At 41.5% G+C, this 23,589-nt stretch overlaps 2 protein-coding genes across 2 annotated transcripts; both read right to left on the bottom strand.

The window, feature by feature from the left end:
* Window positions 1-2,334: 2,334 nt before the first annotated feature.
* Window positions 2,335-5,614, bottom strand: c15h3orf52 (chromosome 15 C3orf52 homolog). The gene is made up of 7 exons (XM_079272534.1): window positions 5,288-5,614; window positions 4,973-5,050; window positions 4,621-4,707; window positions 4,310-4,421; window positions 3,856-4,016; window positions 3,113-3,183; window positions 2,335-2,989 (listed from the first exon to the last, which is right to left on the bottom strand). Exons 1-7 carry the CDS (start codon window positions 5,354-5,356, stop codon window positions 2,800-2,802), a joined length of 768 nt encoding a protein of 255 aa, XP_079128660.1. The 5' UTR covers window positions 5,357-5,614; the 3' UTR covers window positions 2,335-2,799.
* A 1,039-nt stretch (window positions 5,615-6,653) lies between these two features.
* Window positions 6,654-20,782, bottom strand: LOC306780237 (capZ-interacting protein). The gene is made up of 6 exons (XM_079272525.1): window positions 20,649-20,782; window positions 10,927-11,010; window positions 10,737-10,805; window positions 10,149-10,211; window positions 9,286-9,501; window positions 6,654-7,645 (listed from the first exon to the last, which is right to left on the bottom strand). Exons 1-6 carry the CDS (start codon window positions 20,652-20,654, stop codon window positions 7,226-7,228), a joined length of 858 nt encoding a protein of 285 aa, XP_079128651.1. The 5' UTR covers window positions 20,655-20,782; the 3' UTR covers window positions 6,654-7,225.
* Window positions 20,783-23,589: the final 2,807 nt, after the last annotated feature.

Here is a 23,589-nt window from a genome sequence, read left to right as displayed (position 1 = left end):
GGACATTTACAGAGACACATGACAACACACACAGGAGAGAAACATTTGAGCTGCTCAGTCTGCAAGAACTCTTTTAACCAGGTTTCAACTTTACAAAGACACATGAGAACCCACACAGGAGAGAAACCTTTCAGCTGCTCAGTCTGCAAGAACTCTTTTAACCAGGTTTCAACTTTACAAAGACACATGAGAACCCACACAGGAGAGAAACATTTCAGCTGCTCAGTCTGTAAGAAGTCTTTTAACCGTGGTTCAAATTTAAAGAGACACATGAGAACGCACACAGGAGAGAAAACTTAGAGCTGCTCAGTGTGTGATGAAAGATTTTGGCACAAGTCAGCTGGGTAAAGGGATTGGGCTTTTCGTTGAACGGCATCGATGTAGCGAGGCGGGACATTTTTATAGGTTATAGCTGTTGGAAGCCTGCCAGTACTGCCGATGTGCACAAGGGGCGAGGACCCATCCGTCCCTGCTTCAATATACTTTGTTGCTGCATGCACTTTATTGTAAAGCACATTGAGTGCAATTCAATGTTCTATAAAGATAAAATGGTCTTGCCTTGCCTTTTTTTCTCTCTCAGTGACAAGAAGAATAAAAAAGGTATTGTACTTTAACAATCACCTTTGCCACTGACCCTAAAATAACAACATGATTAAGGTTATCAAACAAGTAAGAAGTAACTCAAGCCTTATAATGAAAATCTGCTTCATGTACTATTTTTATCGAATAGATATGATCTGTGACAGACTTTGAGTCAATAGAATATATAACAACTCTGCACACACATCCACAATGGATGAATACATGTTTAACCAGTTCTAGTGACGTTGCATGCCAACCTCAGAGGATCATGAGTTCGATAAAGGACAGGCAGTGGTGGCTATCGAAGCTCACAAGGCTTATTATAGTTAATCTGGATTCAGACGATTATTGTTAGAGAAAGTGTTTACTTTAACAGAGACAGACACATGCAGAAACTCTTCTGAACTCTGAATACCTGCAGCCGCTTAAGTCAATTCAAGTTGTCCATTTAAAATCAATGAATCCAGTCTAGTCAAATCTATTCTTGTTTATCCCAACATTTGCACTATTTGAAGGTTTCATAGAGCAGGTGGCGTGATCTGGTTTTATGTACAGTAATAAACTGTCGAAATCTCTTGGATTCCACTGATGCACTGCTGTTTAAACTTGATCTTTTCACCAGCATCTGACTGTCATGCAGCCAGGACTGCATGTGTAAATACATCTCCCCTTCTGGAAAAGGTGGCCCAGGGTCACAACATGCTCAGCAGCTCATTCTGAATACAAATTAGGACTTCATGTCATACACAATAATGTTTTCAAATTCTAATTGTGCTTTTTCTGAATAGCCAGTATTAGGTCCTCAATAAAACTCGGCTGGTTCTCTGTGGGGTTAGATCTTTTTTATGTGCAGTGCTGTCTGAATCATAATATATTGCTATTCAAAACTCAAAAATGTATCTTCAAATGTCAATTATATGTCAATGCTATACTTGTTTCCAACATATATCTTCTTGTATTGAGTCCATTGTAGAAACGATAACTCTGATTAGTTATACTGTAACTGAATAACTCTGACGTTCAGCTCTGACAATTAATGTATCTGTAAAAATATTCTGTATTTTAGAAATAATAGGCCTTATAAATTATATTACATGGTTATTTTATTCAAACCTTTACCAGGTGAGTTCTTACCATAAAAATGACTCAAACTTAAGCTCTTTCCATGAAGCCTTGTATGGAGCACAACCAGCTGAGGGGACGCCTATAATAACCCTGTAGTGCATGTGAAGAATGTCTGTTTGTGACCAGATACTTTGCCACAAACATTAATGACAGCTGTAATCTTATTGGAAGACTGACAAACAAATTGATTGGATGAATAAAGTATATATATATATATATATACATATATATATATATATATACATATATATATATATATATATATATATATATACATATATATATATATATATATATATACATATATATATATATATATATATATATACATATATATATATATATATATATATATATATATATATATATATATATATATATATATATATATGTATATATATATATATATGTATATATATATATATATGTATATATATATATATATATGTATATATATGTTGACATGATCACTGCAGTTCTCCGCAGTGTTTATTGCTCTATAGGCAAATGTTCCACAGTTTGGTTTGCAAATAATGTCCGATGACGGGAAATAACAGCACAGATATGCAAATATAAACACATGTATTTCTATTTTTTTTTTAAAAACAATTTCAGGCACAGGTTTTGTACAAATGGTCATACATGATAGTCAGGGAATGAATATAAATAATTACAGCATTGACATTTACAGTTGCAGTTAAACAAGGCACAGTAATAAAGTCTCCAATTCAATATGGAAAAAATGTATTTCATACACTCGATAAAACACTTATTTTCTTTTGAGTGAGTGAAACCACTCAGTTAGACAATATAAGTCTATTTTGAGTCCCGAGAGGTCATGCACTGTTGATTGAAATAAGAACAATCTTAAAAGCCTTTTAAACAGACCGCACAATGGGATCAGACATATGACCTGAGGCTTTTGTGTAACCGTGGCCGCGTGGCTTCCTGTGGTAAAGACGCATCACAATGCAACATTTCTGCAGACCCATGGGACAATCACACAGGAGTCTGACACCAACAACCCCCTCACTGTAGGAGTGTCTCACTCCAGTGAGAAAGAAAGCGAGAGAGACCAGTTTTTCTAGAGTCTTAAAACATGTTGAGGGAAACTGGAGCAATGTACATCTGGCCCGACTCATCTGCCACCTGGTCGTATAGGAACTGTCTGAACACGTTGTACACCATCTCCCTGCTCAGGGTGAAGTTTCTCAGCTGATCCTGCTGCTCTTCAGGCATGACAAACATCAGCTGGTAGTCAGCGATGATGACTGACCCGTTCCTGTGGGGAGCGTAAAACAAAAGTTCACACATTTTTACAAACCACAAAAAGGCTAAATCATGTAGCAGAGGTGAAAATAAATGTAGTTCATGAACACTGCATGTGAGGGTGATGGTTGTTCACCTGAAAGCCTGTATCTCTGCTGCGGAGAAGTACCGTCCCAGGGCAGGGGAGGATCTGTAGAGGCCATCCAGCTGCGTGGGACAGGAACCCACACATGCAGAGGCAAACAATTAGAGCGCAACCTTTTAGGCCGAGACTAAACTACTGTCACTTAGGAGAGGGCTTTCAGGACCAGCAGCTATCAGCAGCGTTTTGTTATGCGAAGCTTGTGGAAAAACTGTCCCAGTTTAGAAGGTGTTTCTTACTTGGAAGTGACAGAAGTTACATTTTATATACTACACAGCTGCTATTGTGAGGTGTGGATGAAGTCGGCTATGCAGCTCTCTTATATTAAAAACTTATATTATATAAATGTGATTACAGAGTAACTCTGGGTTTAATGTTTTAATGAATCGGCATTGGAAGGAAATACACCTTTTTCAAATATTTTTTGTTGCATTATCTTATGCTATTCATCATGTTCTTCTGTACATTACTTGTTTTAATGTAAAGCATATTGATATTACTTGTAATGAATGTGCTATTTAATGTAAAAAAGATGGCCGTACCGTGCCTTAATAGCATAACTATTCCCTTCTATTACCATTAATTAACTGATGCTTGAGCAAAATAAAGGAATAATGTTTGTCAGCGTATTCCAAAGTCCGTATGTTTGCTCCTATATACCGAGTTATGAATACAATCAATTAATTTATATTTATTAAGCACATGATTTGAAATACATGCTCATAATCGACACAAACCTTTTCTTGAAGGTCAGCAGCGAGTGCTTGGCTTTCATTGGATGAGAGTGTGGAAAGTTCCTCCGTGAAGACCCGATTGGGCAGTTGGAAGCTCCCATTGAAAGACCGAGGAACTTTAAACGACGAACTGTCAAAGTTGTCATCCCCGTCCACGTGGATCGCTGCTCAAAGAGGAAATTGGTCAAAGCATCAGCACGTAATGTTATCATCCGCTTTGAACTGTTTTACACTTCTGTAAATGTTGATGTGTTCTCGCATGAGCATTTCAAAATAACTCACACTTTGGCCTTCAGCTGGCCATAACCTTGCAACGCTTGCGCTCTACACTGTGATAAATTGCCTTAGTAAAGCTCAAAGTACTTTATCAAACTTTGAAACCTGCCCTTAACTTTGATTATGCTGGTATTCTTTAATAAACGCAGCATCATCTAACACACACATCATGCAACCTTACCTGCACACATGGCCAGCGAAATCCCAATCACAGCACAGATGAGGACAACGATACAGACGATGATCAGCAACAGTCTGACCCTCTCTCGGCTCATCCTGCACACGGAGTTCATCTGAAAGCATCATGAAAATACTTCGTCAACGGGGCCGCACCCTATGTGGGTTTAAATTTGATACTATTTGGCTGGATGGGAAAGTAACTCAATGAATTATTACACGAGGCATAATAGAAAAGTTACTCTTCTTTTATTCCAGGCGTGGAAGGAAAAGCCCCAGAAACACAACACTTATTTTAAGTAAAAGTATGCATACCTTTCGAGGACAGAATGTATTTCCCAGAGTCCTTTGAGCTTCTGTTGTATGGCCAGAGGGCACGGTCTCCCCGTTACAACTGGTAGGCTGACACACCAGACATAAGTTACTTCCCTCCCTTTACTAGGAATGTCATCTGTTCTAGGGAACAGTGTGTCGATTCGTTCACATCCAGAAGTGCAGAGAATGAGTGACTAAGAGAAGTTGTTTCCTCAGAAACGAGTGCTGCTTTCGTTTGTGTCTATTACACAGAAATGGAAAATGCATGATAAACTGAATATATGTGTTATTCTAATATCTTGAACAGACTGTAAATCTGAACAAAGGAGCACATGCTTTGATGGGAGCTCACCTGTCCAAAGAGCAACCCGTCTGTCTCTGTTGCATCAGGGATCCTGGAGGCCCCACCAGCTCCATTACCTGCTGCCACCTAGGAGCAGCCAAGTATTGGGAAATAACGCTATCCACAATGGGATGTTTTGTGCAAAATGATGCCACTAAAGATAAGTTTCCTCACAGTAAATACAAGTAACAATACATACAGAAGTGGTATTATAACATTTTTTTATTATAAGATATGACTAATACTACTATTATTATTATCACTCTTATTATAATCAGTCAGGCTAAACATAAACTCTCTTGTTATTAACTATTATTAACTCACCCGTTCATTAGCAGAATATGTTGCGCCATCGTTCCCATTCTCCCTGATGGGCTGCAGCTCAATTTCCATGCTGGGTTGTTTCGAACTCCCAAATAGGAGTTTCGTAATCCTAGCTAAAATCCCAACCCGGAAGTGCCTATGAGCTATAACTTTAAATAATGAAACTGCGAGGCAGTAAACGTCACAGGTGCGGCGCAAAACTCATCAAAAACAGCAGGTCGCGAGACATTGTCTAAATGTATTCTTTTTAACTTTCCCCAGACGAAGCCATTCGTTTCTTCTGCTCGTTCTTTCCCAGCCAGGTGAGCTTCTTCAAGTTTCGGTGCAGCTGACCTCGCAAGGTGTTGTCAGGAGAAGAAACGTGGGTGGGAGGAAACGTTGACAGTTATGGGACGACATGACACACATCCGACGTTCCTTGGAATGTAGGGACTGCACTACGATTCACCGCCGGCCTTTGTTTGGACACGGTATGAAGGAAATAGAACGGAAACGGAGTGTAAACACTCATTCGTACCGTAGGTAACTTTTTTGCCTGTATGTATTTGTAATATGCACGCGGAGTCATGAAGTTTCTTCTTCCCAGGTAAATGCTTCGATGACGTTATGATTATTTGCGTAACCAAATAAAAGCTGACGTATGAAGAGTCAACATGCCTGTTGGAGAACGTTGTCTTGCTCTTTTGAATTTGTCAAATGCAAGTCCTCAGTCAAGATGCCGATGATATTAATATTTTGATATTATATCTGAATTATGTTGAATATATTAAGGTAATTACAGAGGCCTAAACACAAAGTAGCCTATCAGCCATATCGGTCAATTAAATTAAACCGGAAAGTCACACACCTTCCACAGTGAGGGATATAAGTTTATAGTGCACCTGCACTCACTTGCTGCTACACTATAAAACAAAACAACAATTTTAAAAGGACTTGCCATCAAAATAAAACGTAGGCTTGTGGATAACGAACTCAAGGTCATTTTTGACATGAGATACACATCCAAGTTAAATTGCACATTTTGGGTAAAGTACAAATTACAGGGGACCATAAGGACAGAAATACATTTGACCCTTATTGCAATTGCTGCGTTTCTAAACAATCACCAGTAGAGGGCAACAGATGTCAACAATTGTTTCGTTTGTTTATTTTACCAGCTTTTCATACCATGCTGTAAGTGCCCTCAGAAACGCCCAGGCACATTTTGTCCAAAGAAGAGCAGATCATAAGTAGATATATCAAAGTAATTCGATTTTATAAATATTCAGATTCCTTTGAAATCATGTCATGTGTTTTATGTTCTCTTGCTTTTCACACAGTTGTTCTGATTAGACCTCTGCTCAGGTTGAAAATGGGCAGATGATACTCAGCATTAAAGTATTTATTTACTGACTGGCCCACCAGAATCAGTTTGACTCATGATTCTTACAACCCCACAAATCATGACCATACACATGCAATGTCAACTTGTTTTCTGAAAGAAGAAGGAAGCGGTTTGCTGTCTTCACATTTCTGTGCATAATAGCCGAGGAGCCGAGCCCTTCCACATCCACTGACATGGAATTGCACTCTTAATAATGTCTTTAAATTTGCTCAAGAAAAAAAAAAAACTGAAAGCAGAAGTCTGTCTATGCAGACTTGATAAAATATGAAACACATTTCCAGATAGCGGATACAGTATCAACTTTGAGGCTTGTTTCCATGTGCAGAGAACAGCTGCTTCTCTTAACTCTCCAGTCATGGACCTGTTTCTGTAGACGGCCAGGAGAGGGCGACAGAGGGACTAAAAAAAGAGCAGGAACCAAGACATTTAAAACTGATTAACGTGGAGTATTTAAAGAGTTCTCTTAATCAAAGCACTGAATAAATTATTCAGTAAAATTATATGTGTATATATATGTACACTTTTTTTTTTTTCTTAAAGTAAACATTCACAGTTCACACCATGTCATTTCCTCCTTGGTGCTCCTCCAGAGGCATGTCCTCCTCCTCCTTTGTCTTAACATGGCCCTCTGTCTGCTCGGCAGGGCAAGGCTCTGAAGGCTGCTGTTCCTCCTCCAAAGCCTTCAAGTTCTGGGCTTGTTTCGCTTCCTGCTCCGACCCCGGATCTCCCCTGTCATCTGGGTCACTCTCAGCTACCACATCCTCTGTTTTTTCACAGTCCCCGTCTTTCTCTTCAGCTTCTTTCAGACTTGCCGGCTGTCCGTATTTGAAAACCTGGTCAGTGTCCCCATTTTCTTTTTGTCTGTACAGTTCACACGGGGACAGATCACTCCCGGAGGCTCCCGCCTCCTCTCCAGCTGACCTCCTGTGCTGTCTCGTGGGCGGGCGTCTTTTGAATGATAGCCGTGCACGAGTCTGTGTGGATAAGAAGTGTAAGAACCAGCAGGGACTTTATATCATGTTTGTTAACAAAATAAAATACAAACTTAGATCTATAAGACAGCTAAGAATCTATATGCAGTGTCAATTATTCCGTAAGGCAAGTTTATTTGTATAGCACATTTCAACAACAAGGTAATTCAAAGTGCTTCACATAAAACCATTAAAAGCATCAAAACACAAGGCAAAAGAAAAGATTTAAAAACAATTAAGAACATTCATTAAAACATTAAAAAACAGTGCAAGAAATAAAATGCAGTAGTAAAATGCAGGAAATTGATGAATATATGAATTGAATGTGGTTCAATTAAAGGCAGCAGCAAACAGAAAAGTCTTCAATCTTGATTTAAATGAGCTGAGGGTCTCAGCAGACCTGCAGCTTTCTGGGACTTTGTTCCAGATATGTGGAGCAGAAAAACTGAACGCTGCTTCTCCATGTTTAGTTCTGACTCTGGGAACAGAAAGTAGACCGGTCCCAGATGACCTGAGGGGTCGGGATGGTTCATAAGGTAGCAGCAGATCAGAGATGTATTTTGGCCCTAAACCATTCAGTGCTTTGTAAACCAACAGCAGGATTTTAAAGTCAATTCTTTGTTGGACAGGAAGCCAGTGCAACGACCTCAGAACTGGAGTGATGTGGTCCACCCTCCTGGTCTTAGTGAGGACTCGAGCTGCAGTGTTCTGAATCAGCTGCAGCTTTCTGACGGACTTTTTACAGAGACCTGTAAACACACCGTTACAGTAGTCCAGTCTGCTGAAGATAAATGCGTGGACAAGTTTTTCCAAATCCTGTTGAGACATAAGTCCTCTAATCCTTGATATATTCTTCAGGTGATAGTAGGCTGATTTTGTAATTGTCTTGATATGGCTGTTCAGGTTGAGGTCTGAATCCATAACTACACCTAGATTTCTGGCTTGGTTTGTGGGTTTTAACATCAGTGATTGAAGCTGAGCGGTGATTTTCAATTGTTCGTCCTTGGTACCAAAAACAATTACTTCTGTTTTATCTTTGTTCAATTGAAGAACATTCTGGCACATCCAGTTGTTGATTTGTTCAATGCAGTTACCCAGCCCTTGTATGGGATTATAGTCCCCTGCTGACATAGTTATGTAGATTTGTACCATCAAATTATTTCGGTACACGTCTTAGTATGTGCGTGCGAACACTGCACAAAATGGTACCTAGGGCCTCTAACTAGGCTAAGGGGATTACATCTTCAATCCCCCTTCCAGCGGCACGCATGCACTACAGGGGCATCTTGCTCCAGTTTATCCAAGGCCTGCTTAAACAGAAGATGCAGAACGCCCGCTGAGAAGCACGTCAGCGGGGACAGGGACCATGTGTCCGGCTGTGACAGGAATAGCGTGAGAATCATTTCAGGGGCCTCAATGTGACAGCTCATGTTTGTCCTTTCGCGACTCGGAACTTGTGCAAAAACCCCACGCAAACATGAGAAACACACGAGTACTAACTGCTGAAAAATGCTTACAAATGAACATAACATGATCTAGGTTCTTCTTCAACACCATACAATCATACCACAACACTAGTCCCACAGAAGATGGAATGAATAGCTTCGATCTCTTTGTTCTATTGTGTGTACCCATATGCTTACCTTGTTGATGCTCGGCAGCGGGGCGCCTTCAGGAGGGCTGTCGAAGCAGACGGCATCCTCCTCTTCACTGGACGGGTGAGAGGGCCGCAGGGTGGGGCTCAGGGGGCTCCGCGGGCTGCAGGGTGTGATCGGGGACAACGGTGCTGGCTGGAGCTTCACCTCGGGACTCTTGTTGGGTGAAGGCAGCAGAGCAGTGGGTGACAGGGCAAGATTGGCCTACAGTGGGAAAGGAAGATCCTGAAGCCTGGACACTGTAATCTCCTTCGTGCATTGTGTTCCTGACAAAACTTAATTGTCAAAACAATGGCTTTCATTAAACGTGTTTAATGTGTGAAAAAGAGCATGGCTCTGCCTCCTACTTTGGAAACGCGGCTGCTAGGAGCACGGCCGGAAATTGCACCTTACGTGTCACAAACTACACCTGTCACATTCAGTCTAAGAACTAAAGCACACCACATCTGGGGTTGGCATCCAAACCACTGTTGAAGTTTAGAGCATCCTACCTGCACTGGGGAGAAAAGGAAGAAGGAGAAGCGGCAGCCCTCTTGTCCCATGGCTGCCCACCGTGTGGATCGCTAACTAATGGACGGATGGTGGCGGGTTTGTACCAGGATGAGTGACCCGTGATCCCATTAGATCATTAATCTGAGCCGATTGTGGCATCAGGGACAAGCCCTTCCCCTTTTTCTCAGCGTGCTCACAGCTCAGGCACCAGCAGTGGATGGCAGTAATGCCTCACATCGCCTGATGATGCACGCTCCCGACTACTTCTGCCCGTTTACTACATCCTGTTATGACATCATTGGTGAGGCGAGCATTCGTTTCCCCTCACAAAATATTCACATGTTGAATGATGCATCTACCTGGAGTTTCTCAATGATGGCGGAGTTCTTCATCTTAAAGGGATTTGGTGAGACGATAGTTTTCTGGAAGAGAACACAGTCGGACCAGAATTAATGAAAAGACAAATACGCAAAATCATCACAACCCCCATTTAAACCATTGAAAGCTAATATCTTGTGCGATACTTCCACTTTGTTTACAATGTGTACTGTCATTGTAGACTAGTATACCGGGCCATACAAGCACGTACGAATACGGAAAATGGATTGGTATTAAATAAATACTGTTATATTTTGCCGTTCATGCCTGTGATGTATACATTTTTGCACTGCTATAATGGGATACGTTTGCGTGATTTGTTTGCCCATGTCAATATTTGTTTTGATTTCACTGGAAGAAAAAGCAGCACCACTTTCCCAATGTGTAGGCAGAAGAAAGAAACAGACAGATTGTCCATTTGGGCAACAGTACTCTCTCTACTGTGATGAAATTGTGAGGTTGCAATGAAATTGCACAGTAAACAAATCCAAGCCTGTTTTCTGGAGACTCTTTGTATGCGAAGAAAACACATTAGTAGCACATAAAAGTGAAGTAAGAAAATGACTTACATCTGGTTGACTATCATCTTTTTGGTTCTGCAACTTTAGGGAACATGGGGGTCGTCTTCGAAATGGCAACTATAACCAGAAAGGAGGAGTAAATAAAAACTACTCTATTTGAGTTCTAGGGCAGCTAAACAAAAAATTAGTTGTATATTTTTGCATGGATGCTGTAAGATATAAGACATGAATGAAGCACCTCGTTATTTGAGGTGGGCATCGGTAGAATGTGACCTTTGAACCTTCCAGCCAGCTCAGCCACAGATGGCTTGGATGGAGAATCCTATTAGAGAAGAAAGACATCCAATCAAACACTATGTTTTGAGTTTTGTTGGTCACATTTTAAAATTAAAGTACTGCATCCCGTGAGTTGAGAGTAAAGTGTAGAACTTTCAAACAAATGCCAGTTTCATTGAATGTTAAGAACACATGCATGGCATGCCAACAAACCCTTTTGGGGCACTGACTTGCTGGACAAAGACTGGTACAAACATGGAAACAATACATTGTCTTAAAGTGTCAGTTCACCCCCAGGTCTGAGCTTAACGCCTACCATTGCACAAAAAAAATAAGGAGGGCGGCGGGGTGTTGACAGGAGTTGCTCAGTGACTGATTTGACAGCATTAACATTCTTTTTCTTAAATATGAATATGATAGAGAACGGTCTACTCCATTGCAGCATTGGTCTGGTAAGATGCAGGGCTGATTTAAAACAGCAGATGACGCATTGAGCCATTTTTCAAATGCCGATTTTAATATCTTTGGTAAGAAATGTCAGTATTAACTCCAGCACTGCTGTGTTTCCTTAAAGTACAGTCATAAAAAGCATGTTTAAGTGAGCACAGGAAGTGAGCCCCTCTCCCTCTCCACAGCTGTTCAGCATCACGCCTGTGACAGCAGTCTATGAAGCCTCACACTCTCATCACTTCCCGGCCCCTTTACTTTCTGTCTCTCCCGCTATTCCCGAGCCGATTGCTAAACTTCCCTCCTCCGCGCTGCCCTTTCATGACCATTGACTCACTCCACATATCTGTGGCCTCAGTGATAAGTCGGCCGTCGGCTGTAACGTGCATGAGCCTTGAAAAGAACTCCGTTTTCCAGGTTCTAGCTGTTTTTGTGCCAAGTATTTGGACTGTGAATGGGTCCAGACATTTTGATGTCCAGATGTGTCAGGACTGTGCAGATAGTCCATGTCCTGATTTGCATTGTACAGTCACGGCTTGTGGTGCTCCTCCCTTTCTGGCTTTGGTGCCACATCTCATTTCCATCCTACTTTAATTGACCACTAAAAGGCTCATGCCTTTTCCTCACATTTCCTGGGTGTGTGCACTCTCGGTTCCTTCCCTCCCTGCACAGTTTTAGCCCATGGATCTCACGAACTTCACAGATGCACACATTCCACATGTTAATCACCAGCTTTGTTTTCCTTCTTCCCCTTGTTCTCAACATGACCTCACCACCTTGCTCCCTCCACCCAAACGTATTACAGCATCAGCTCGCCCCGCGGTGCCTCTGTTGACGCGTCTCTGCGTCCTAATCTACATCCCAACCCTTTTCCTGAGTTCTCCTTTCTCATCCATGATAAATAGTAATCACCAGGGACCAACCGCCGCCCCATTATTTTGCAACCTCCAATTGTTTAACTCTTTCCTGTCCATCAAAAACAAATGCCTCCTTCAGAGCGCAAACTGTAGTCACGCCAGTGCAGGCAAAAGGATGTTTGAAACGCTGCTCAGGTGTTTTGGTCGAAGAAAAGAAAAACAAAATGTTTAACTTTAATTAAATGACACACAGGAGGGCAGTCTACCAGCACCCTCAAACATACAATGTTTACTTTGAGTTACTTCTATTCACAGACATATGATTTAATAGAATATAAAAAAACTAATTTTGGAGAGAAAACTTATTTCTACATTCGGAAAGAAAATAATGTCTCCAACATGACTTCAAATACACGGACCACGCTCACAGTATAGAGAGGTGAGAGATTCAAATGTTGTAGGATGTATCACAAGTATCAAAATGTCACTTCAGAACTACACTCTAGCATAGTTTGTTGCAAGCTTTTTATCTGCTATGATTTTTAAAAAAGAACCTTTTAGAGAGACATTGTCAGCAGCATTATGCTAAATATATAATAAATACAAAACGTAGAAATTTAAACAAATGTAATAATTAGCCTTTTTGCCTTTGTCTTTCATTGAAAATGAGCATATTGTTCTCTCAATTCATTTCACCAACTGATTCCCTGAGACGACAAAAGAGACATTATTCCAATGAGCCATACAAGGCCTTGGGCTGGTTATCAGTATTGCTCATGTTAAACTCAGCTGGGACCCCAAGCTTTGTAGAAGAGTGGGAAACTTTGGTTCACTGCAGGAGAGAGCAGGGCAAGCTCTATTTCTGGGCCTCCAGGCCTGGGAAAAAGCCCCAGAGCTGTGCAGGCAGCCCGGATCACAGCTCTGCTCTGTAGCCCCTCAGCTCCTAAGAGAGAGCGTCCCTGGATATGCTAGACCGCATCTGAAACATACTGTAATCCGGTATACAGAGAAATTGAGCATGTCTAAACAAGGAACTACGAGAGCAAAAAAAAAAAAAAAAAGGTTCTCAAAGCACCCATGTGATTTAAAGTTTTCCAAAAACGGGCCTGTGTCGACGCTAAAAAGAAACAAGCTATTTCTGAACTCTGACTGCCATGGAAACAGACCCTTTGGCTGTTGCTGGCTTTACAGTCACACATACAGTACAGACTTAGTGGACTGTTCTCGGAAACATTTTTACTTTGAATAATCAGGAGACATTAATACCGTTGAGGTTCATCTGAGTAATGAAGTGAAACTGCTGAGTGGCCGACTTTGGTGACCCTGTGGTTGTGGTGTCTCATAGCAGTCGTTGTACGAGGACACTGTGGCAGAAAGCAGTGCATGCGTCTTCCCCACCAATGTCACCAAAATAATGCTGCGTTCAAGAAATTCGACAGGAAGGGTCTAAAGACCTGATACAACGAGAAATAATAAATGGATGGAGGACAAATCTCATGTAGTACGCTGTATATAACCATACCACCAAGCCCTACTGAAGAGTACACTTTAAAGATGTGATCAGCTGTTTTTAGCCATTTGAGCTAAAAACAAAACATTTTTTTCCAATATGGCTGAGAAGGCACATGACCACACCTGCAAAGAAAAGGGTATGAGTAAAGGTTAATCCAAACAAGCGTCTTCATTTCCAAGCTGCGGAGGGAGACACGAGGTGAACCGTGTGACCGGCAGATGTGGAGCGAGAACACAGAGACAAACAGACCACACAAAGCCCGCTTTTGTCCGTTCCTGTTATTCCAATGTCCAGAGGCAGGGGAGCAGAAGCACATGATAGCAGTCTCTCTAAATCCAAACATATCTGCTGGATAGAACAGCGGCGGTCAGAGAACAGGCCATGTAATCCACCGTGGAGCTGATGAAGACGAGGATCTTTAACTCTTCTCTAGGAACTCTTAATCCTCGTAAACTCTCCAGCGGTGAGGAAATCAGTGAATGTGAACATAAATAAAGCAAAGCAAACCAAAGCACAGGTATTGAGCAAGCACGTTCACCGAGCGTAATGGCTTCAGTTTGTGTCTACAGACTTCTGTTTTGACAAGTCAGCGTGTTCTGCCAGGAGTAAAACAACACCGTAGTGAGCAGCTACCTTCTGCCGGCACTTGTTAAGTGGTAAGAGAGCGGAAAGGCACCTTTCTCGCTCGCTGCCTTTCCAGGAAAACATGTGTTTTTGGATCAGACCACATCTGAATATCTCACTTTTCCGCTGCCCTGGCTGGCACTGACTTTGTGTGTTTTCGCATGTGGTGTAGCGTGTGTGTAGAAGCACACTGGAAAGGCCCTCAAGCAGAGGGGTGAGGCAAATAGACACCCTCATCTACCAGACATTGCTGCCTCTGCCTCAACGGAAATGGCAGGTGCTGCAGACACATGTACTGTAGGGTTGGGCAACAAATATGCAACAAAATAATAAGCATCCAGAGAGAGGAAAAATAAATCCAGATGACCGGGGAACAGAAAGCTGCTGACAAAGTTATAATTCCAAAGATGGAAATATTTCTTAAGTGTGACAAATGCAACAACAAATGAGTCAAGACCCCAAGAGGCTTTAGAGAGATGCTGTTTAACTGCAATTTGACTGGCAAACGATGACGATATGAGAACAGACGACGGAGCCGGGCTTGCTCGTGGAATGTAGCGTGATATTTCAATGTGATAACTACAGTAGCCTGCCTGAGATGGTCTGAACTGTTGTGCAATGAGAAGGCGGGGTTATGGAGAGTGACTGGGGAGTAAGAAAAGATAACAAATGTAAACAGCTCACAGCAGACAGTACATGCTCAAAGTGTTTTGAGGCTAAGCAAGAACAACTGAGATACAAGCATCTGTTGGGGATTCTACATGGTGTTCTGGTATTCTCATCCTCTCTGATCCAGCAATCACAAAGACAAAAAAAACATCTGGACAGTGGATCAGATAGTTGTCGTGGAGGGCGGCTGAAAAGAACAGCCGTGGGATGACTTCATACAGTAAAGCCCTGCACGTTCCCCACGACAACGCTGTGCAAGCCCTGCACAGATTCATCGCCACAGGGTTTGGCATCCATTCATCCCCGGCAGGCTTAGTGCAGTGCTACTTTAGGATGCAATATACTCTCTGAAAGAGACCGCTCTCCATGTAGTTCTATTTTTCGGTACTTGCATACATTTTGCTGATAAAATGTCTGTCTTTTTATTGCAGTACATTTTTGAATCCAGGGCTTTGACTCCGAATGGAGTATTTTTCATTCATTTTACTGCAGCAGGGTCTGACAGTCTGCCCCTATCAGTCCTGGCTCTCCCTTCCCGCCAGCGGGCCCGGAAATGCGGCCTGGGACAATCTTCTCCCTGATGGCGCCGTTAACTTATGTACATCATAGACACATCACCAGTAACTGTTTCACAACCAGTTAAAAGTTCCCCATAGTAACTAAGTAAAAGATCTGGTTAGTTTGTCTTTCCTATGCTAAGGTCACAGTCCAAGCCCCCCCCCCCCCCCGACACTGTGGACTTGTCTCTAGAGTCGCTCTCCTGATATTGAGCGTGCACCTGCCTTCTAAGCCTAAAACCCTAACCTCAATATTTCACAAAATGCAAAACCTTTGGTTTGAAAGAAAAATAAAAAATAAATGGCGCTTGCAAAGTACAAGCCGCTTGCAGCACTTATTGTGTTTGCACTCCTTTCTCCTAAAAAAGGAAATAAAGAGCATAGCTAGATGCCAAATAGAAGAGGGTGGCTGAGGAGGTGCAGGCAGTACGGGTTAACTCGTCTGCAGGCAGATTTGGAAGTAAGTTATAAAGTCATGAGGATATTGGTTTCTTTCTGGAGTTTCCACTTCCTCTGTGTGGCTCTAAAAATCCCATCTGCACGAATCTCACATTTGTAGACATGATACTGACTCATTTCAACATGTTTGAGAAACTGCAGATGTCTGAGACCGCTTAAAGCCTGACTCAGGCTGCCTCTCTGTCTCAGTCTGTATCCATCCATGACATAACGTCCTTAAGAGCCAACAGCGTGTGTGTTTTTCTTTTACAGATCACAGAGTCCTCCTCACTATCTTGTCTGTAGTTCAGTTCCCACCCAGGCTATCTCTCTGCCCCACACACACTGGAGGAGCAGGGTCTGACACAACCTCATCTCTGATAGCAGGACTCACACTGCATCATGTATAGCGTGAGGGCAGCAATATACAAGATAACAACAACAACAACCGCTCTGCAATAAAAAGCAGCTATGGAATGTTGAGGGTTTATGGAGCATTTGATTGGTCGTAAAGGTTTCACATATCCTCCAATGAGCCAGGTTTCCACAAGAGAAGTCAGCAAGAAGATGTAAAATACAGGCAACAAACTAGATGGTGAAAGACATACACATAACACAACCAATGATATATTTCAGAATGATATTTGAGATTAACTTCAGGCGATCACACATTTACTGGAAACAATTGAAATGCTTCATGCAGTCTGTGCACACTGCGCTCTCCAAAAGACAGAGCGCTACTTATCTTTTTTAAAGCAAATATATCTGTTCATAAGGGCCTGCTAAGTTTCAGCTTGTACTATACGTCATCGCCTCCAGAGTATATAAAGCAGTCAACAGAAATGACTGTCACCTTGTGTGGGTTTATGTTACTTTCATGCTGAGTGCAGCTTAGCTCACATGGAAACAGTTCATTTCGCACAAATCTAGTTCAATTTTATCACCGGGGAAACTAAATATGTTGTGAAACAGTGAAGACGAACTGCAGGAACTGCAGTGAAAATGTGAATATTCTGCAGAAACTTTGCACTTCCTGCTGTTTGCTTCTCTTTTCAAACTGATTTTGCAACTATAATAAGTGCTGGTTACAAAAGATGATTGAGTTCAAATAAGTGGACGTAAGGTAGAAAACATGCTAGAAAGACAATATCAGAGAGACGATGTGGTTTGCAGGATGTTGAAAAAAAGAAAAAAAAAACACGCACACAACAGGAAGCATTCGTGGAATCTGAGTTTTTAAAAATCACATGACATGCTAAAGGTTTGTCCCACTGTATCATCACTAATGATCATGGCTCTGCAGCGCTTTAATGAACTCTGTAAGCTAATAAAATCAGATTACATCGATACATTTTACACCCTCGGATCACAGATCCAGCTATAACGAGACCTTGAAGTAGAGAGCGTGGTAACGTTTTGTGGCCTTTCCTTGATGCTTTAAATTCCACTGAGCTTCACGGTCAGTTAGGTGTCTGTTTTATGACAGAGTGAACCATTCATACGGGCCTGAAACACACACAGCTTCATATATACACCTCAGGCTGCATCAGTCACGATAATATCCTGTTTTTACAAGCTCTTAACATAATCCCAGCAGATGCTTTTAGCCTGCGTCTTCATCATACAACACTTTAAAGGACGATTTATTTACTGAGACACTGGACTTTCTACTGCTTTTTGTGGTTCTAGAAGTAGTTTTAGTGCTAAGTAGTCGGCATAGAACTGTTGGTCCATAATAATAGTGTGTCACTAAGTAAGTAAATGACATACTGTTGTAAAAACAAAATAGGGAAAATACGAACTCATTAGCAAACGTCTGGCTGGTACAGACAGTTCTTCTCTTATTGGTCTCTTAACTTTACTATGGATTACATAATAGATGTGCACACCATATGGTTGGCAAGGCAATCCCAAATATCCACTCCAGCAGTGGTGTTGTTTTTCCATCAAAGGAAAATCTCCATCCCGCCCACCCTACCCCAGCCCACAAGCCGACACACATGCGCAGTAAATCCTCAGGTGCATGCACAAACACACAAAATGTCCAGTTTGTCCACTTCACTGTCGTTGCAACACAGGAAACACAATATTTTAGAATTTCCAATGAGTCACTCTCCTTAAGGCTAGCTAGAAACACAGCAGAATTTAGACCAAGAGGTGATGTCATCAAAGAGCAAAGCTTACGCAATTTAAATGATGGTGAGTGAGTCTTTTTTAGTCACTTTGGTCTAGTAAACACAAGACTACAGTGGTGCTTTTGTGCGATTCTTTGTTGAGAAACTCAGTTTTGATGAGAAACTCAGTTTTGCAGAGCTGTCGGATTTAAATCAAACCAATCGATTAGTCGTCATAATCGTATGATAGTTAGTCGAGGACAGCTGTAGCTTAATACCAGCCTATTAAACTCAAAACCGACGCTGCAGCAGATGTTGGCTTCCATTCCCAACACCTGACATCTGGGAGAACTGACTCAGTTTCAGGTAGAGCTGGGTGACATGGAGAAAATTAAACATCATGACAGTTTGCCCCAAATACCTCAATATTGATTTTATGACCATATTGTAGGATTGACCATTGGTGCTTTTACAAAATATTTACACAATAACATTTAAAAAAAAAATAACCATCAGGGATGTGGACATGGTGAGTAAAAGGTAAATAACAGAACAGTCTGGTAAGTTCAGAGGAATACATCGCTTTTCTGTAAAAGCAGGAAAAGACAACACTCATGCCATATTACAATATCAAAAATCGAGTCTCGTGTCAATGTAATACGGATGTATTGCCCGGCCCTGAAATCAATTCGGTCACATCAATTTCATCTCCAACAGCAGCAACATACCGTTGCACAACCAGTTGACAGATTTCACTTTACCCATGAATGTTGCAAGACTCAATTGGCATTGCTTGGGTGTCATCATCACCAAAGCGACTTTGCAGGAAACCACCGACAGATGACCGTCTGAAACATCAAACAGCTGAACCTGACAGGACTCAGTGGGCCGTCCACAGCTTTTACTTCAAGTTTTAAAGTCCCGGTGGCTGGAAGGGTCACATTATACCCAAACCTTCAACAGAAATATGTTTCTGAATACATTCCAGGTGAGAGATCAACTCTCAAATCCCTGAGCAATGTTTACATTTCTAACCGGGCCTTGGTTAGGTAGTTGTTCACCAAGATCAGAAAGTTAACAAGAGGCAAGTAAGAATTCAGCTGCAGCGCTGCTCATTGTCATCAACCTCGAAATCACTTGCTAGACTACTGTTAAAACTGAGCTTGTGAGATTTGCTGGGTTTGTGATGCTTCTTCTAGAAAAAGCTGGAGTCACCGATAATAGTTGAACTTGCGTTCTTCATCTCAGTGTTCAGTTTGCTGCTTGCACAGGTTTGTTTTTCTCTCTCAAAACAGCGTTTTCTCACAGGAAGTGTAATTATATCAGAAAAAAGCCCCCCCCTCTATCTTAATAGTTATCAATCTTTCATCTTTCCCCAGTCCAAATTCTTGTCTCTCAATTTTGGCAAAAGAATACGTTTTTAGATCCAAGCTGAACTGGCCTAAAGCATAATGAGTCCTAACGTTGGGTGGTGTAAGTATGAGAGAGTAGTTCTGTGGCAGATTACTAATGTGCTCCGTCACATGCTGGTGGGGGGGGGGGAAGAAGGGCGTTTCTCTTCCTATTTGCCACATGACATTAAACACTGGAGAAAGATGTTGGAAGTCAGAGGGAACAGCTTGTTTTGCAGGGAGGAGTTCACAAACCTGCAAACAAACCCTGGATGAAGACACGGTCTTGGACAGGCCTCCAGTTCCATGAAGAAGAACACCTTCTTTTAAATCCAGTGTAAGTGCGTGAAGGGCGGTTTGAGAACAGAAAGCATGGCTCGTCAGCTGTGGGTGCGATGGGTGGGAAATTGTCTATGTTCAGACTTAAATGCAGCATTACAGTGAAGACGAAAATTTACCTCACACGTTCATCACAGCGCACAAACACTGGCTCGTGACAGATGCTCTGCCAGCTCCCTCCACTCTCCCTGTGGTTAAGTCGTTACCACAAACCTACTTTCAAACCCCATCAGCCGGATGCTCAAACATACATTTATGTTGAGACATGTTTGCGTGTGTGATGACAACACAACTACACCCTCAGGAAAGCGAAATAAAGTCATCTTTTCACATAAAACATAAAATGTTGGTCATAAGTACAACATAGTATCACATATAATGCCAGAGTTAAGAGGTAAACACAGGAAATATTAGTAAGAACTATTATAGTGATGAGCAGCCAACACAACTGAACGTGCATAGTACTTTATAGTTGTAAGATACTGACACAAATGCAATATTATTATTTGTTAAACGGTTGCACAGACAGGCCCTAGTCCTTTCAGAAATACCACATGAATACTCAGACCATTAAATATACTACACAGTTACTCACTGAGCTCCTATGAGGGCATGTTTTGATTCCAACCACACATGGCTGCACAAAACCACATTAAATGTTAAAAACATCTGCTCAAGTGGCCTGAAAGTACAGGCTAGAACACAAAGCTGCGCTCAGAGTCATAGAGTTGTTACCTCCATCCTGGGGAAAATGGCAGAGATCGTCCCCTCCTGCTTTGTTTGTTTGTTTGTTGCAGTTTTTCGGCCTGTTGGAGCAGACTGCCCGCTGGTTGAGAGGAGACTGAGGAGTGCAGCGCCGACAGAGAGCAGCTCTGTGTTTATATCTGGAGCCAAACGAGCCTCGTGGACGAGGAGGAGGAGTGGACAACTTTTACGCGCATTTGGCTCCGTCAGCGCTGTCAAATCGTTCAGGGTAAAAAGAAAACTACTTCTGCCACAGACTTTCAAAATAATAACAACCCTGGAACTGTTGCTCTGGATTATTAGGCTAAACCTCCGTGCCTTCACATAAAACATATATTTTTGGAGATTTGTAGGTCAGATTGATGCAAACTTTTACCAATTATACCCTTGGTGCAATCCAATAATAATAATGGAGCATCTACAAACTGTGTAAATGATCAATTACTATTATTTCACCATTAGATGGATAAAGTGACAGCAGGCTACATGCACTAAAAAGGTCTACGTGTATCCTTACTCGTGGCCCTGTGGAGCTCTAATACTCAACGCACACCATGACAGAATTGCATGAAAAATGGGGCGGTGACTTTGTTGTTCATCAATTTACCAATCAATCCAAGCTGCAGGCCCAGCTTTCTATGAGCCAAAACTTTCAAGCAGGTATGTTTTTACTCCTGGCCACACCCACATGAGTTCAGTCTCCATGTTTCCAGCTGATGGAAAACACCTGCTGTGACATCATTGATTGAAATGTGGCCGGATGAGCAACATTGCAACATTTTTCTCTCGTTACCCTTTCAAACCTTCAATGTAGCTTCACTTGGAAAGTACATGTAGACGACACCTGTAGCTAGAATTACCCTCCATATTTACACTTTCATTTGAAAGCAGTATTTTCTAACGGTCTATCTCTGTCTTGACTCAGAGGTGGGGCATCACTCCCCATAGCTGTGAATAAGAAACCGCTATTTAGCTATTCCTCCAGCCACTATACGTTCACCCTGATCAATATATATATATATATATATATATATATATATATATATATATATATATATATATATATATATATATATATATATATATATACATACATATACATACATATACATACATATATATATATACATATATATATATATATATATATATATATATATATATATATATATATATATATATATATATATATATATTATTCCTATAGGCTCTTGTGGCACCTAATGGTTTGGGTTTTTTTCATATTATCATCATAACTTCTCAAAACATTCTGTCGTTTCTCCAAAATTTAAATGGGAAAATAGACCAAATTAAAAATATATAATCTTCAATATCTACAAGCAAAACAACAGGAGTTCAAAGGTCAGACGCTCAGCCTTGACAATAGATCTGCAGATAAAGGAGTTTTTTTTCTTTTTTCGGAAAAAGTATCTGAAGGCTGGATTATGAATTGCACTTCATGTGTGGACCATATGGCTGCAGGGTTCGTATTAGGTCTAGGCCTAATTCTGCATGTCTCACCTCCACCTGTAACAACTTTATCATGTGCATGTTGCCTGTTCTCCTCTGAATGTACTGCAATCTGCATGTTCTCTCTGCTCTACGATGCCAGTCACTCTGAGCTGGTATGCATATGGAAATGACTAACAGCTGCTTTTTAGGTAATTATTCTCATTTTGAGTTTCAATGGAAGGATAAAATATCTGGGAGCAGCTCTGCTGTCCTGCATGGAGCCAGGAGGAAGGCGAGTCAGTCACTTAAGCGGCTTGTGGTGTGGTAATGTAGAGAAGCCATCTACACTAATGTATTGGTTTCTAACTCACCAACAACACGACACGCAGCTGCAGGAGCGAGCGTTCCTCCTGCTGCTGGTATATAATATTCTTTACAACCTCTCAGTCCTAAGTCGTGATGGAGAGAAACAACGTTACTATCCTTACGTTTGGTGAATTAGCCGCTGAATCTGCTCACATGAAAAAATGCATTCTGATCCTCATCCAAGCCCAAATTGTTTATTGAACATATTTTTGTTTACTTGTCAAATAGCAAAAAGCAAGTTGTGATCTGGTTTCACAGGTTTGAAAAGTCACAAACAAACAGGTTCTGTTTTTTTTGAGTTTACATTTGTCTCTCAGTAGGCCGAATTTCAAACACTGTTCACGAACAAACACTTCACAGTATATATTAGCCTCCAAATTGTAGATTCTACTGCTAATTTAGATAAAGAATCAGAGCAATGGCTTCGTGAGTGACATGGTTCATTACACAACGGGAACTGTTTACTAAAAGCTTAAGAAGACAAGGTGATTAGTGCTTTATAGATGAAGCTTATTATCTGCCGTTAAAGGCATTTGAATGCACCGTGGGAGTGCCTGGTGGGTTGAAGCCAAAGACACGTTTGAGTTTGTTGTCTCACTGTCATGCAGCTGTGACAACAAGAGCGCAGAATGAAAGTGAGGTGGCAGCGGGCACACGCCTGGCTCTTTGTGGCAGAGAGACATGATTGCCAAAGGGGTGGACTGGATTAACCATTCCAGGCTCTTGTGTTTGCACAAGTTACATTACCTCCCACGTCCAAATGAGGTGGTCACCAAATGTTGTAGGTTCTCCTTTGTCAGCTTTAACAGCAAACATTTGCTACAATCAGACTGGGGTGGGAAAAACATTTGGGTTTGGCGAGGAGGAGGAGGAGAGAGAGAGAGCGATGGCCCCGGAGGCCATGAAGAGAACCGAAACCAGACTTTATAGAAAGAGCTGTCGTTCAGACCCTTCTCCTAAACAACCTCCATTTTAGTGCAGCTTCCTGAGGCCACGTGCATGCATGGACCAGCAGGCACAGGGAGCCAAACAGGAAGGGAATATGTGTGGCTGATAATTTGTGGAAATGGGCTGAAAGGGGAAGCTGATAAAGATTTCTGACAGGGAGAAGAGA

Source organism: Melanostigma gelatinosum (assembly GCF_949748355.1).
Source record: "Melanostigma gelatinosum genome assembly, chromosome: 7".
NCBI classification, from domain to species: Eukaryota; Metazoa; Chordata; class Actinopteri; order Perciformes; family Zoarcidae; genus Melanostigma; species Melanostigma gelatinosum.
The sequence above is the reverse complement of the archived record's forward strand: the minus strand, read 5'-3'. Positions and strand labels throughout refer to the sequence as shown.